The sequence below is a fragment of the Oreochromis aureus genome, linkage group 11 (assembly GCF_013358895.1).
Source record: "Oreochromis aureus strain Israel breed Guangdong linkage group 11, ZZ_aureus, whole genome shotgun sequence".
In the NCBI taxonomy this organism is placed as follows: domain Eukaryota; kingdom Metazoa; phylum Chordata; class Actinopteri; order Cichliformes; family Cichlidae; genus Oreochromis; species Oreochromis aureus.
Window position 1 is genome coordinate 10873676 of NC_052952.1, and position 15206 is coordinate 10888881.

General features: G+C 41.3%; 3 protein-coding genes across 4 annotated transcripts; 2 read left to right on the forward strand and 1 right to left on the reverse strand.

Annotated features, from left to right (window-relative positions):
• The first annotated feature begins 4425 nt into the window (after window positions 1-4425).
• Window positions 4426-8801, forward strand: echdc1 (enoyl CoA hydratase domain containing 1). The gene is made up of 7 exons (XM_031742702.2): window positions 4426-4459; window positions 5865-5936; window positions 6624-6799; window positions 6917-7059; window positions 7165-7217; window positions 7360-7440; window positions 7527-8801. Exons 2-7 carry the CDS (start codon window positions 5872-5874, stop codon window positions 7942-7944), a joined length of 936 nt encoding a protein of 311 aa, XP_031598562.1. The 5' UTR covers window positions 4426-4459; window positions 5865-5871; the 3' UTR covers window positions 7945-8801.
• A 386-nt stretch (window positions 8802-9187) lies between these two features.
• Window positions 9188-13138, reverse strand: LOC116322575 (E3 ubiquitin-protein ligase rnf146-like). 2 transcript variants are annotated; one of them, XM_031742672.2, is made up of 3 exons: window positions 13000-13138; window positions 12287-12345; window positions 9188-11930 (listed from the first exon to the last, which is right to left on the reverse strand). In XM_031742672.2, exon 3 carries the CDS (start codon window positions 11919-11921, stop codon window positions 10761-10763), a length of 1161 nt encoding a protein of 386 aa, XP_031598532.1. In that variant the 5' UTR covers window positions 11922-11930; window positions 12287-12345; window positions 13000-13138; the 3' UTR covers window positions 9188-10760. The 2 variants fall into 2 exon arrangements, with proteins under 2 accessions (XP_031598532.1, XP_031598533.1); XM_031742673.2 differs by having other exon boundaries at window positions 13005-13135.
• A 30-nt stretch (window positions 13139-13168) lies between these two features.
• On the forward strand, window positions 13169-14744 carry mdh2 (malate dehydrogenase 2, NAD (mitochondrial)). Its single transcript, XM_031742674.2, has one exon. It carries the CDS (start codon window positions 13313-13315, stop codon window positions 14324-14326), a length of 1014 nt encoding a protein of 337 aa, XP_031598534.1. The 5' UTR covers window positions 13169-13312; the 3' UTR covers window positions 14327-14744.
• Window positions 14745-15206: the final 462 nt, after the last annotated feature.

Below are 15206 nucleotides of genomic sequence, written 5' to 3' on the forward strand. Positions count from 1 at the left end.
TTTAACTCAGGGCATTTGACAAATGAAGTAGACATAATATCTGAAGTTAAGAGTTGAGACCTAAAGAGATCTACCTGCGAGTGAGAGAGGTTATAATTAGGCTGAAAACACCAAATAAACCTATGAAAGAGATAGCAGAAACTCAACAATTTGGTGCATTGTTAAAAAGAAGGAATGCAATGACCAGCTCAGCAAGAGGCCTGGAAGACCAAAGAAGAATGCTAAAGTGCACAAAGAAAGAATTATTTCAACAGATAAGAAAAACAACTTTACAGCATCTAACCAAGTCTTGAGGAGGCAGGTGTATCACTGCCAAAGTCTACAAGAAAGAGACATCCTCTTGCAAATTGTTGACAACAAGGTGCAAACCAGTGATTCCACTTAATGGCAGCAAGGTCTGATTAGACTTAGCCTGCTGGAGACAACGCTATTGTGTATGGGTCTATATGGCAGCCAGTGGAACCAGGTCACTAGCGTTTATTGATGATGTGACTTTTTTTAGTTGACTTTACTGTATTCCATTCTGCAAAAGCGGATTAGGGCCACCAGGAAAAAAAAGTCGCCACGTCTTTCTTTTCTTCTTTTCCAGAATTCCGAGATTAAACTCAGAATTCTGATTTTTTTTCTCAGAATTCTTTTTTTTCCCTCAGAATTCTGAGAAAAAAGTCAGAATTCTGACTTTAACCTCAGAATTCTAAGATTACTAAAATGACTTTAATCTCAGATTAAAGTGGGAATTCTGAGAAAGAAAGTCAGAATTCTGACTTTCATCTCAGAATTCTGGAAAAGAAAAAAAAAAGCCCACTCTTTTTTTTTGGTGGCCCTAATCCTCTTCTGTACCATTCTCATTAAACCCCCTCCTCTGGTAAAAAGAGAAAATATACACACAAATAAACAAGGCACATGATCATTCAATACACATCATCATCATCATCATCATCAAAAAAAGAAACCAAATAAGTACATCTATCAACAAATCACCCACTTAACTTAAATCATAATAGACTTCTTTCCACTAAATCAAAAGCTTGCTTTTTTTCTATTTAAAAGCAAAATACAGTTGTTTCTTATAGCGCAAATATAAATCAATTACATCATGTAAAACAAATCTATGATTAATTGTAGAGTAATCCACCCTAACACCAGCGTGCTCATCTCCCAGAAAACCCACTGCAGTTAAATAAGAAAGCTAGGTTAAACTACTTCTGACTGCTGATAGAAGTAGCAGGATGAATTGTGAAGTGTACATGGTAATACGCTCTGCTCAGATTCAGCCCAGTGCTGCAAAAATCAGATAGAGCTTCACTTAGTAAATGGAAAATCAAAGCATACTTTAAAGCAACCCAAGGTTTTCTCAAGGCAAAGAAATTGGATATTCTTCAATGGCCAAGTCAATCTGATATCAACCCAACAGCGCATGCTTTTCCATTATTAAATACAAAACTGAATGCAGACAGACCCACCACAAACAAGCAGAAACTGAAGGTGGCTGCAGTAAAGGTCTAGCAGAGCAACTCGAGCGAGAAAATGCAGCATTTGTTCTAGACGTTTCATCCAAGTAGTAAAAAGGTTGTTTGTCCAAAATTTTACAAGATTTTTGTAAAAGTCGTCGAAATAAAGATGAAAGTCTGCACTTCAGCCACATATTGAACACTGTGAACATTAAGCATGTCCGAAAAAAAATAACTTAGGTTTCTTAATTGAGAAATTTGTGAGTTGTAAAGAATGTAGTTCGCATAAAAATTGGTTCATAATGTGTTGTTTCAAATGCATGGTACACATTATAATAGGTGTCTTTTTGTCTGCCAGTGTTTCAGTTACGTCTTGAATGGTGACGTCCCTGTTGCTGCCTCCACTGAGAAGTATCCACAGCCTTTCCAGAGTCTCCTGGCGCTCTGCCGTCCACCCCCACAGACCTCTAAGCACTCCTCACAGGAAACCTCCGGGCCCCAGAGAACCTCTGGCACCTGCCAACCTGCCATTCTTTGTGCTCTGAAATAGACCCTTACAGGCTCTTATCTCATCTCTGAGTGTAGCTGAGATATTACTCAGTCTATGGGACCCCCTATTAAAGGGGATTGTGCTCTATATGGGGACAAAAAACAAACACATATTTTAAGGATATTGTCGGTCAGATTTCCAGGAATTGTACCTAAATCAAGGTAATGTCCTTTGAGTGTGTATGTGTGTGTGAATGTGTGCCTGTGTGTGTGTTTCCTTATCTTGATGTGTTGGTATAGAGCCATGCTGACTGCGGCAAATTCCCCGACTTCCTGTGGAGCCCCAGACAGCTGCATATTGATCAGTACACTGATGCATCAGTTTGAAGGCCACATACAGTAAACACACGGCCACACACTGAAACACACACAGACATACAGGGCATGCAACAGCATTTGTGCATGCATATAGGCAGATGTGAGAAATGTCTTTCTCCCATTAGCAAGGCTGTAATTTCAGACAGCCTTCCATTATCAGTCTGTGGCTGCATCACTGATATCCAGATGGATGATAAAACAGGCTAAAAGGGCTGAGCAGACAGTGACTGAAAGTAGATGAGCAGAGTTAGAAAGATGGAAGACACCACACCAGGCTGCTTGTTTATCACACACTGTAGAGAGACCAATGTATATGCAAATTGCACAAAGCCACGGTGTCGTCCAGGTTCTGCACTTCACACAGTGATATTTATGGACAGGTTGGAGGCTAGCTGACCAAGCTGAATGCACCATGCAGAGCAAGAAAGGGAGTCAGCGTGTCTGGAATGCCTTCCTGGGAAGAGTCCCACCAACCTTTTTGAATTCCTTCTCCACTTTTAAATAGACTGGAGAGGGGTGGACTTTTAAACAGAGTTGACTCTATTGCTGCCTTGGTTACAGTGCAGTGTATCCTTGTTGATGACCTTTTTACATTTGCACTATGACTGTGTCTGGCTACAATAAACCATTTAGGGAAAATTACTCTTTGATCCAGACAGCTGGCACTTGTATGTGCAAAATATTTTCCTTTGAACGCTCCTGTAAAACAGTATGCTATGACAGTTTTAAATAAGGCCACTGCTATCTGATCAGCTGTGGTTCTAGGCATGTGAATGCAACAATATTTTGACAAGTTCTTCTCAGATAACTGTTTTGTGTCAAGTGAAAAGGAATCCTCAGTAATCCGAGCGAAATGAAGGGGGTATTTTTGGCTCCTCTGCTCTTTCCACAGAGATGCTATGGGCTGTGAATAGCGGTAGAGGATGTGTGGATAGAAGGGGAGGATTTATGTGTCCACTAACCACATGCCAGACCACGGGGCAGGAAGTGTCTCAGCCTCCTTCTGTTTTTGGCACATATTTTCCACCTTTTCCTTCATCAACTCTTGCTATTTACAGGAAATCATCCTCTCATTCTTATTTATTTATGATTATTCACTCTTTGCAAGCCCATGATTTCTAACTCTTACTCAACCAGCTTCTCTCATTTCTCCTTCAAATGATGATAAGACTGACTTTTAATTGTTGCCGTGACTCAGAAAAATTCTCTGAAAGAACTGTTTTAAAGATGTATTTAAAGCGCATCCTTGGACAGTACTGTGATCTCAGACACTTTGTTGTCTACCACTCACAAAGGTTTCATGTTTTTGTGAAGCATTGGAGTAGATAGTTCCTCAGACAAAGCAAATATAAATTCACTGGGAACCAAAATACATTCAAAACCAAATAAATATATAAATATATGCGAATAAATCGGCCCCACCGCCATTATAGTATTGCTGCTCAGGAGAAACAGAGCTGAATCTTAACCCTCATCTTGATCTTATTCCAGCCACCTATTTCATATGTTTTGCAATGCCTACTTTGTGTATACAGTTTTGGTTGTTTGACAAAATGTTGACATAGTGCTAGATTAGAAAGTTTTATACTATAAATCATCACAGGTTATAATAGGGTTTTACCATGAAAACCACTGTACAATAGTGATAACTTTACAATAGGTCATGTTATTATGAATGCCAAATGCCTGTGCCGACATGGAAATATGAGTCCTGGGTGCTTTTTGAAGGGCTGGTGTCAGTGCTACTGAATAAGGGCATGTCTGCAAAAGCCAGAGTCTCAGTGTGCAGTGTTTACAGACATGTGATAAAGAACAGATCTCTCTGTGCAGTCCATAGGCCTATGATGGATAACGTTATAGTTCAACAATAAATTATAATTTTTTTAAATATTGTTCAGTCTATGCTGCAGCATTATATATATTTTTGTCTTTTAAAAAAAAATATGTTTAATTTAATTTAATTTATTTTTTTTTTTTAAATACGAACAAAAATGCAGGAAGGGAACATGAGTATTACTCCGCCCCCTGGTGGAGGACTTAAACACCTACAGTCACACGTTGGCTATCATACTTGTTTCCTGAGTTCTTGTTTCTAGGGGGACAGATTTCAAAGTCACACCACCGGACTGTCATAAAGCAAGGTTGGTTTTGTGTTAAATGTTTTATAATGTTAATAGCGACATGTTAAAATTTTATAAAAGAATTTTACGAAACATATTTCATTCGTTTTTAAAGCTAGAAAAGGACTCCTAACCCAGTGTGTGAAATGGTTCACCTCTGAACAGAAGCGTATAAAATGATTTCAAAGTTTGATTCGTCTGGGAATTTTATTATTTTATTTAACTCTTTGTGTTGATACTCTTCTGTCGTACTGCAGTAGTTTCAAAGATGTTTTCCTACATGTACTGTATGCTGGGCTGGGTAATACTACAGACATATGTTACAGATGCCAAATGCTCCGGTTGTTTTTGCCCATTTCATCTTAATGCTAAAAAATGCTACAATACATTTTAATGTTCCTGTTTTATTCACAATATGTTGTGGAAAGACAGTTTATGTGGGTTTGTCTCTGTACACAAACACAGTGGGTTTTAAATCAAGCAATCAACATATTATTAAAGAGCACATTTTTTTTAGCTTTAATTCAAAGACTTTTCCAAATATTTTGAATAAACTGTTTAAGAATTACAGCCATTTTTACACATACACATTTACCTATTTCAATTTATGAAAAATGTTTGTGAAACTCATTAACTGAAAGCTCAAAGTCTGAATTTCAGTCACACTGATTGTTTGAATTAAACCTCACAGAGGCAAAACTGCAAAACTGTGTCCTTGTCCAACAAGTTGAGGACCTGTGAACAAATACTTCAAAGCCCTTGTCTTCTATCATTTTTGACACAGTCCTGCTTTGAAAAGCCAGAAAGTCAATTTCTGTGAAGAGAATAAACATGCACAGCATGGTTAAAAAGATTGCTGTTGTTTTAATCAGTCAGTAAATTATCTTAGCAAAAGTTACCTCAAAGTGTCCATTACATAGTCCCACTATGATTCTATATAAAGTGATTTGTCTAAGTTAGGGGAGAGGCAAGGTATTGATAATAAAATATGGCACTCTGTCCAGTTTAATTAACAGAGGTCTCCACTTCATGATCCTTCATGGTGGCATGAACGTGAACTACAGTTAACCAGCTGCAAGTGAAGAAGACGCATTATTAAAGCATATCATTAAATCAAGCATATTATCATATTAAATACTGATAATATGCATTGATGCCATAATAAGGTGAATAAATATATAATTCCTGCTATGTGTATCTTTAGGGCTCTTTTTATTCACTTTCGCTCACACAGATAATGTGACGTGTTGCCTATTATCATCTTGCAAAGTATCCTAGTATCACTTTATCATGATGCCATCAGTATTGTGTATAACAGAGTACCAAACGGTGTGTATTGTTTGGCCACAACCTTAGTCTGAGGCAGTTTCACTGAATCTTGCTAAATGCAAATATTTTCTCTCTGTGTTTGTCTGCCATCATGCAGCAGCAGGATGGTCCTCTGTGCACTGAGGCAACAGGTCCTGAGGTGCAGCAGTCACTGCAGAACCTGGGCAAGGTAATGGAGACTAGGCATCATTGCTCATCGCCATAATGGCAACCGCAAATAAAGAATGTCAAGCATGCCAAGTTAAATCCATTTTACGTGTTCACGTATTAAAAAAGATGAATTTCATGTTGATCCTAACATCACAATTTCAGCTAAACTGGATTATATATTTACCATTTATTTGTATCACTTAGTAACATACATCCTCCATGCTGATTTAAACAGAGGTTGTAGTTGTTTTTTTTTTTAAACCATTCCTTCTTCCTCTGTTTGTGAGTGTGAGCATGCAGTTTTACCTTTGAGCAACAAGGATCTATTTGGCTGCTTTGTAAAAGCTTTCTTTAAATTACAGTTATTGATATCTTAACAATCAGTATCATTAAACTCATTAACCTGCAGTACTCTCTGGTCATATCAGTACAATTTAATAAAACCTTATCAGCTAAAGTCCTAATAAACGGTCAATAAATAAAGCACATTGAAAGATTTGGGCCATGGCTCACCTGTGTTATGCAGTGTGTGTCCTGTCACTGCTTTCTTAAAACCCTTCCATATTTTCATTTAGATTTGATATAAGAGTATAGCTAATGGATGGATGATATTGCCAGCTCTGTGTTTAACTAACTAACGCATATATAAATAAGAAAGTAGTTTAAAGACAAAAGGCATTTATTCATCCATGAGTGTTTCTCCAAGGCTGCCACAGAGACAGAGGAGTGGCTGTGTTTACTCCAGCATCCACGGCTTCAACCAGGATGAGATCAAAGAGAAGCTGCAGGCCTTTCATGGAGGCTCCATTGATCTGCTGAAACAGGACTCTGGCATTGCGGTGCTGACCATCAACAACCCATCTCGCATGAATGCTTTCTCTGGTAAGGTCACCTTATATTTAACGCAGACTGACAGATAAAAATTAGCCTCCAATAAATATTTGTAAGTGAAATTGCACTTTGGTTTATTGCTTTGATTATTTTTTGCCCTCCTGGCAGGCAGTATGATGGTAGATCTGGAGGAAAGGGTGAGCCAGCTGGAGAACTGGCCAGAGGGCAAAGGCCTCATAGTTCAGGGTGCAGCTGAAACGTTCTGCTCTGGGTCGGACCTTAATGCTGTCCGAGCAATATCTAACCAACAGGTAACAAAGGGGACAAATTCTTTACTACATTCATGTCGATCTCAGTCTGACTGCTTGCATCTCTCTTATTGAAGATGCCTAAATGATGCTTTTCTTGTCTCATAGGACGGGATGAAGATGTGTATGTTCATGCAGAATAGTCTTACGAGGCTGCTCAGGTAAGGACTCTTGTTTTCCTCTCTCCTGCTTTTTTGCAAACTACAAAAGTGGCCATAACCTTTATGCCCTTAAAGGGGTTTTAGTTTAGTTTTTATATAATGTGCACCACAGTATGCTTACAGAAGCATTTTCTTAGTGTAGGCTCCCCCTGATCTCTGTTGCTCTGGTGGAAGGGAGAGCATTGGGAGGAGGCGCAGAACTCACGACTGCCTGCGATTTCAGGTAACGCTCCTGAGGAGTTTCTGTTACATAACAGCATTTTATCCAAAAGTATAATCTAGCATGCGTATGTTATTCCTTTCTCGCAGATTAATGGCAGCAGGCAGCGTGATCCAGTTTGTCCATAAACACATGGGTCTGGTCCCAGGCTGGGGCGGTGCTGCCCGACTTGTCCACTTGGTCGGAAGCCAGAACGCACTGAAGCTGCTTGGCGGGGCTGTAAAAGTGGATCCCGAGCTTGGCGTGAACATTGGACTGGTGGATGGAGTCCTGGAAGGCCATCAGAATGCAGAAGGTGCTGCCCCTCTCCTGCAGCAGGCTGAAAACTGGCTCAGTCGATACACAAAGGGACCTGCCCCAGTGATCCAAGCTGTGAAGAAAGTGGTGCTGTCAGGCAGAGAGCTTCCTTTGTCTGAAGCTCTGAGGACTGAGAAGGACATATTTGGGACGGTGTGGGGCGCTCCGGCTAACCTGGAGGCCCTGGCGAGCAAGTCCAAACACAAATGACTTTTGTGGAAACTCATTTTAGGGGACTGAAGACTATTATATTATATTAGTTTTTGACTGGGGACTACTAGGCGCATCTGTGCAAATGCAGTGATAGTGAGAGATGAGTCATTGCACAGTGCTGTGGTTGTGATTTTTGTTGCATCTCTGTGACTTTATGCCTACAAGTTTAGATGTTAAGAAGCAAAATAACCCACTGAAGCTTCCTTTCTTTAATGTTGCATACAGAACTTCCAGGTAATGTAAATAAATAAAAATCTGGATTATGCATCTGCCCCTTTGCTAAAAATACAGCATCCGTGGTGCAATGTCAAGTCATAAGAAATGTAGTATCATTCCCACTGTGGAGACTGAAATTATTTGGATTTGTTTACATTCATGCCCAGTGAACATGCTGTATGATCCTGTTGTGTTAGGGATTTATATTTTTCCTAAACCCTTTCAGTGCTAATTCAGCAGATGAACAGTGTGTATCCCCCGGCTCCTCTGACTACGTAATTATGGAAATATTTAGATCAATCCAGGCTGATTAACACTGAAGCAGACAAGACATTGAAGTATAATCAGCATGAGGTAGACTCATCTTTCTGTAGGACAGAGAAACACTGTAGTCATCTTCCCTCTTGTGTGTCCTACACAGGTACTTGTGTAGTTTATATCAGCTGATCCTTCAGATTTCCTCAGTGTCCATGTCGCTGTGGCCTATTAGGAAAACCTTGGCTGTAGGAATGTTTTCCAAGTGGGTATCACTGCTTTGCTCAGTAGCTCTCATCTTCTGCATTAGGAACATTCAAAATTCTGAAGTGCTGGGCTAAATTAAGCATTTCAGCCATACATAGTAAATATCATAAGTTGTAGCCCCCCCCTCTCAGTGTGTAGTTCATTTTTCAGTAACCTGCAGAGCAAATACGGCTCTGTAAAAAGTACAAATGTTCAAGGACTGCAATGGAAAAGGACAGGTCCCTGGAGGTTGCCCAGCTTGTATCCCCTGTTCCCCTTCCAAAGGTCATGTTTCCTGGCAAGACAACCAGCTGGAGTGTTACTGTCTGCTGTGGTCAGAATACCAAACAGCACGGATGTTAGTGAAGGGAAGCCAAATACTTGGTGTAGAGAAAAGGTGGATGAAATGTTAAAGTGTCCCGATTGATTCCGCTACTTTTAAAACCAGGATGGAAATATTTTCCCAGACTGTGCACTGTCACAGAGACGCCAAAACAACAAAATGCAGTCTCCATACAGAGAGAAATAACTTCTGGATGTTGAAATGACACTTTATTCTTAAATTACAAACCATAAAACAAACAAAAAGGTTACTAAGCAAAAAAAAAAAGTTACACAATGATTTATTCTTCAAAATGGAAAGTTTAAAACTGAGCCGATGACTGAGGCATGTAAGAAATGGAAAACCAACGCAACTTGAAACTTCTGCAGGATGACCAATAGCAATGGCATAGATTTGTTCTCTTACTCCCCCAGACATAATATATAAGAGGGTTTACAACCATAAGAAATGCACAAACACAAAATTAAAACATTTACTCAAACTGAAAACATCAATTCTCCACATCCTGCCAACCAGTAGTGTTTAAGTAACTCTCTCTTCAAACACGCACAGATTAGAATACACATTAATTGAGAATACTTTAATCAGGGACATTAAGATGGAAGCTTCAGAGGCATCAGCAGCTTTAAAGGCACAATGCTGCTACTCCACAGTAAAATGCCAATTCTTCAAACCTGGGAAAAGTTCTACACATTCATTAAAACATTTTAGTTGTCATAAAACTGCAGGCGAAATCAAACACAAAATCTTGGCATATAGCCAGATAACCTCTGGTTTCCAGATATTCTAGGTTGCTAATTATTAAGTGTCAAATTTACAATCCCATACAGTTTAAGAGCATCATGTTGAACTTGTTTCCGTTCTTCATCATGAACAAACTCATGTTTTTCTTTTCAAACCACAATTAGCTCTGAAATGAAACGCGCTTCGAAAAAGTTCAGTTACATTTAAAACTTTAAGAAAATGCTTCATAATTAGTTAAATGTGAAGATTGTTGAAGTAAGGTGGAGGCTAGGAATAAGGTATTAAGGGTTAAATTCTCTGCATGAGTAGGCAGATGACTTGAGCTCTTATGAGCTCATTTCTGCGTGCTATGTTAGCTGAGAGAGTTAAGTGCAGATGACCAGAATGCAGCCGTTCATAATGGCTGAGTTCCAAAATCCCATTATGCCTTCTTTCACTGGAAGTCACAAATCTGACTGGGGCTAACACTCTGCCCCCCTCTGGGTGTTAGATAATAAATGTAAACAATAGGTAGGTTTGGCAGAAGTCACTTTTAACTTCCACTTGCCTGCAATTTGAAAAAAAGCAGACTTTATACACCTGCAACCAGTAGTGCACAGACTGATTACAGCCAAGTCTGTTGCACCTCCCTCAAATGATGTGCTGAATAGAAAACATCATGGCTCATAACGCTGTGTATTTATCTGAGTATTTACCAAGCTGTACCTTCTCTCTCTCAGAATGAGAACACTCAGTTCCAGAACATGAAAACAAATTTCTGCTGACTCTGTATTTTTGCGATGAGACTGTTAAAATCACGCAGATACCTCCAGATCATTGTGATCCCAGAATGGGGCACACAAATGGAGGAAAACGTGGTTCTGTTTATTACTGGATGTGTAGTGCCTCATTTCTCCTGCAGAAAGTATTCCACCCCCATTTGATCTGTGACCAAGTGAACGACAGCATAAAGCGAGGAACAAATTAATGAGGAAAACAGCCATTTGGTGATAATATATTAATGATCACTTCACACTTCAGTCACTGTACACTGGCCATCAGGCATTCTGGACCTTCCACTGCTACTGGATGAGGGAGACGGGGAGGCAGACTCTGAACGAGGAGGGGCTCTGTCCTCTGGATTCAGTCTTTGTCTCCTTGGCCTACCCTCCCACGGCTCCACACGCTCTCCATCTCCCCCGTTCTCTTCTTCATCCTCCTCGTCCTCATCATCACTCCAATCTCCAGAGCCAGACTCGTCTACAGAGGTGTGAGGGTCAGAGGACCTGGAAGGTGAGGCCTCCTCTTCCTCATCTTCCTCTCCTTCCCCAGCCTCAGACCGCTCATGAGAAGGTGTGGGCCTGGGGCTGATTTGCAGCTGGGAGAGAGCATCCTCCAGAGGTGGGCTAGTACTGGGGCCTGGCTGACCACCAAGGGAAGTGGGAGGTCTGGCAGGAGCTGAAGGGGCTGATACAGTAGAAGAGATACCTGTAACCTGTTGCTGTATATTTGTTAGTGTGGTATCAGCCCCATCAGCAGAGTTCTCTCTACTTGTAGCCCCTACGGCCCCAGTAACACCCTCAGTGTCCAATCGCAGTCCTGCCACTCCCTTCTTGGGAATATCTAAAACGTCTCTTTTCATCTTACGTCTGCGACCATGCTCATTGCGCCTATACTGCACCATGTTCTCCAGGTCAGCTACATACAAAAAACCAGCGATGAGCATTTCGGCTGTCTTCTTACCCTTGGAGAAAGCGTCCTCCAGCTCACGGCTGGTTCGCTCATCATACTGCCACCAACCATTACGCCCCTCATAATACCAAGCGTGATCACTCGCTGCCCCACCCCGACCTCCTGCTGATGCTTTCAGCTCCTCTGGAGAGAGTAGTGTAGGCCTTTCAAGGAAGTCATCAGGTACTTCTTGTCTGCAGAGAGCGCATCGTTTGCTCTGCCAAGATGCTCCCTTTACACACAGGAAACAGAAGACGTGATGGCATGGCAGTTGGACTGGGTGGACGCAGCTCTGCAGACAGATGGCACACTCAGGAACTGATAGAGCTGGGGATGAGTTGCTGGAGCCAGAGCATGATGATTCTGCACTGTTCCCACTTCCACCACCACTACTGCTGCCTTTCTTGCTGGATGGGAGTGAGCTAACAGAGTGGTCTACCTCTCCACAACTAGCCATCATGAGGAAGTACTGGAAAAAAAAAAAGAGAAGAGTAAAGGAAAATGTTACAATGAATGTGTTCTACCCATTTGTTTATCAGTAGTGTTAATTTCAAAACAGATGTATATTGTGTGAAATTATTAATATTACTGGAGATATTATTCTGTGGCTATCATGTCTTGGTGAATGAATATATCTCTCAATGAAATGCACACTATGCAGCTGATTAGTTTTTTTATTGCTGTTGTCATGACTACACTTAACACAACGTTACTGTCACAAATTAGCAAACAAATAAAAGGCTAAATAAAACCAGCTTTTTATGTTGTCTAATGGTACACTGGTACCATCACAAAATACAAATGCACTATCCATTTGGCACTTACTGAAAAGAGCTTAGTGCTGATGTATCATCAGGAGAGCTGTTCGACCTTGAAACTTGCCACTGTCAAAACGAAAAGAGAAGTGAGCGAAAATGTGTTTCATCTTAAAATACACACAACTGTTCGGTACAATAACAAGCCATTTCTTATAAGAACACATTTCCTCCCAATCAAACCCTTCAGGTCTGGCGTTAAAACCGATTACTTACAGGTTGGGATTAATTCACTAGTTTTAAGTGAAACCTAAGAGGTTAGTGTGTGTGATACAAAAGGCTGCTCGGTTACCTCACAACAATCAGTGAACTGTGCTTTGTGACTTAAACCTTCTATCGTTAAAGCAGGGCTAGTTACAAGCACATTATTTAATTAAATTTAACAGCTAACGATGTGATGGTTATAATACTCACAATAACTATTAATAGTATATAGAAAAACTTGTCTGGCTGATTACCCAGCAGCTGGTCAAACAGTACCTTTTCACTTGTAAAACGAGTCGAACAATAACGACACAGAGGCTTTTCTCGACTGACAAAGCTTCCATAACAATGAAACCTGTTGTAGTTAGCTAGCCTTGGCTAATCTGACGGTAGCACTGTGACTCCAGCAAATAGACGGCGTTCATTTGACGGCGCTAGCTTATTTTAGCAGGGGCGACATAAACAGTCAGAAGACGCGTTTTTCTCACGACACAAACACCACAACGACCGTACACGTACCGTACCGCTGTGTTGAGCTGGTTTTCGTTACAATTCTTTAGATGGTACTAATGTCCAATTCTAATTTGCCCACTTCTGCTGTTCACTGGCTTTGTTTTCCTACGAAAAAGAAGCTGAGATAAAGACGACGACGCAGCCGTACGAACTGACGCAAATCAGACGTAAAATCGCGCGACCATTATCTTCGACGCATGACAACTCGGTAGTCTTCCGGTTTGCTCGTGGCTAGAGGACGTTAGTGTCACAGGAGAGTGGGGCTCCGAAGGTATTTCAATTTTCACTCATTTCAGTAGCTGAATCAACATTCAAGAAGATGTTTTCCCGTGCTGTGAGACCCACCGTTAGCCTCGTGCGGGGCTTGGCCACCTCGTCGCAGAACAAAGCCAAGGTGGCGGTGCTCGGGGCTTCGGGCGGCATAGGCCAGCCGCTATCTCTGCTACTCAAGAATAGCCCCCTGGTGAGCCACCTCTCCCTGTATGATATCGCTCATACACCCGGAGTGGCTGCAGACCTCAGCCACATCGAGACGAGGGCCAAGGTGACCGGCCACATAGGCCCCGACCAGCTCGACGCTGCGCTGCAGGGCTGCGACGTTGTGGTAATTCCAGCCGGCGTGCCCAGAAAACCAGGCATGACCCGCGATGACCTTTTTAACACCAACGCTAGCATTGTGGCCACCTTGACCGATGCCTGCGCCCGCACTTGCCCCGAGGCTCTGATCTGCATTATCTCGAATCCCGTCAACTCCACCATCCCGATTACATCAGAGATCATGAAGAAGCATGGAGTGTACAACCCCAACAAAGTGTTTGGTGTCACAACCTTGGACATTGTAAGAGCTAACACCTTTGTTGCAGAGCTCAAGGGCCTGGATCCTGCTCGTGTTAATGTGCCGGTGATTGGAGGCCATGCTGGGAAGACCATCATTCCCCTCATTTCCCAGTGCACACCTAAAGTGGAGTTCCCTGCTGACCAGCTCTCGGCCCTGACTGAAAGGATCCAGGAGGCCGGCACAGAGGTGGTCAAGGCCAAGGCTGGAGCTGGATCTGCAACCCTCTCGATGGCCTATGCTGGCGCCCGCTTCACCTTCTCCGTCCTGGATGCCATGAATGGAAAAGAGGGAGTGGTGGAGTGTTCCTTTGTCAGGTCTGAGGAGACAGAGTGCAAGTACTTCTCCACACCTATCCTTCTGGGGAAGAATGGCATCGAGAAGAACCTTGGCCTCGGCAAGTTGTCCGCCTTTGAGGAGAAGCTGGTTGCTGACGCCATCGGTGAGCTGAAGGCCTCTATCAAGAAGGGCGAGGATTTTGTCGCCAACTTGAAGTGAACAGTTGACCCCCTAAAAAAAACAGCTGTGATTGAGAATTTGTTCAGTCTATTTAAAGGCATCTGGCTAAATCTTCATCTGTCAGTGTCTCCTCTGTCGTTTTTGATTTAGACTCATCTTGATTCAGATATCATCCTTTTGAACTTGGTTGTATTTGTTATGTATAATTAATGTTCTCTTCTCAAACATTGCTTTATCTTGCACTTAAGATTTGTGTACATACTGTAATGTTGTCTATATTTTGCAAAAGTAAATTTAAATCAGAATTTCATATATTTTCATGTGCAACCCCACATTAGTGGAGACTTCTCTGCTAAATGAATGAGGAGGAAATACTGTCATGCCTGATGCAAAATGCAGTAGATGCTGCTGTTGAGCAAAAATAATCACTTCACCAATAAACAGTTTAGCTTTAAAATGTTTCTTTATTTATTTTTGCACAAAATGGCTTGAATGGGTACACCCAGATGTGACTATCCTACATTTCATATCTCATATTTGTTTACTTGTTTAAACTGACCAAATTGGGTTATGGATTATTCAAAAATGCACACAAATTTAATAATGCACTTTAAAAAAGAAAAAAAGATACTGGGAGCCCATCTTTCTGTAGCTGAAGCTACTCTGGCAAAATATACTTGAAGTATATTTTGCCAGTAGTTTCAGTAGCTTCATATACTTGAATTTATTCAAGTATATTTTGCCAGAGTAGCTTCAACTACAAAAAGATGGGCTCCCAGTATCTTTTTTTCTTTTTTAAAGTAAGTTTTCAAGGCCATAGCTTCTTACTACTGCAATCAGATCTAAGCCAAATGGAGAGCGTGGCGTCTGAGTACTGAGTTTCACTTTCTATTTGAGATCAGCTAATACTTGGTTGGAT

Coding starts and splice junctions, on each gene's coding strand:
- LOC116322575 (XM_031742672.2), bottom strand. CDS start 11,921: ATGATGGCTAGTTGTGGAGAGGTAGACCACTCTGTTAGCTCACTCCCA.
- echdc1 (XM_031742702.2), top strand. CDS start 5,872: ATGGTCCTCTGTGCACTGAGGCAACAGGTCCTGAGGTGCAGCAGTCAC. Junction 7,218..7,359: donor AGTCTTACGAGGCTGCTCAG/GTAAGGACTCTT, acceptor TTCTTAGTGTAG/GCTCCCCCTGATCTCTGTTG. Junction 7,441..7,526: donor ACGACTGCCTGCGATTTCAG/GTAACGCTCCTG, acceptor CCTTTCTCGCAG/ATTAATGGCAGCAGGCAGCG.
- mdh2 (XM_031742674.2), top strand. CDS start 13,313: ATGTTTTCCCGTGCTGTGAGACCCACCGTTAGCCTCGTGCGGGGCTTG.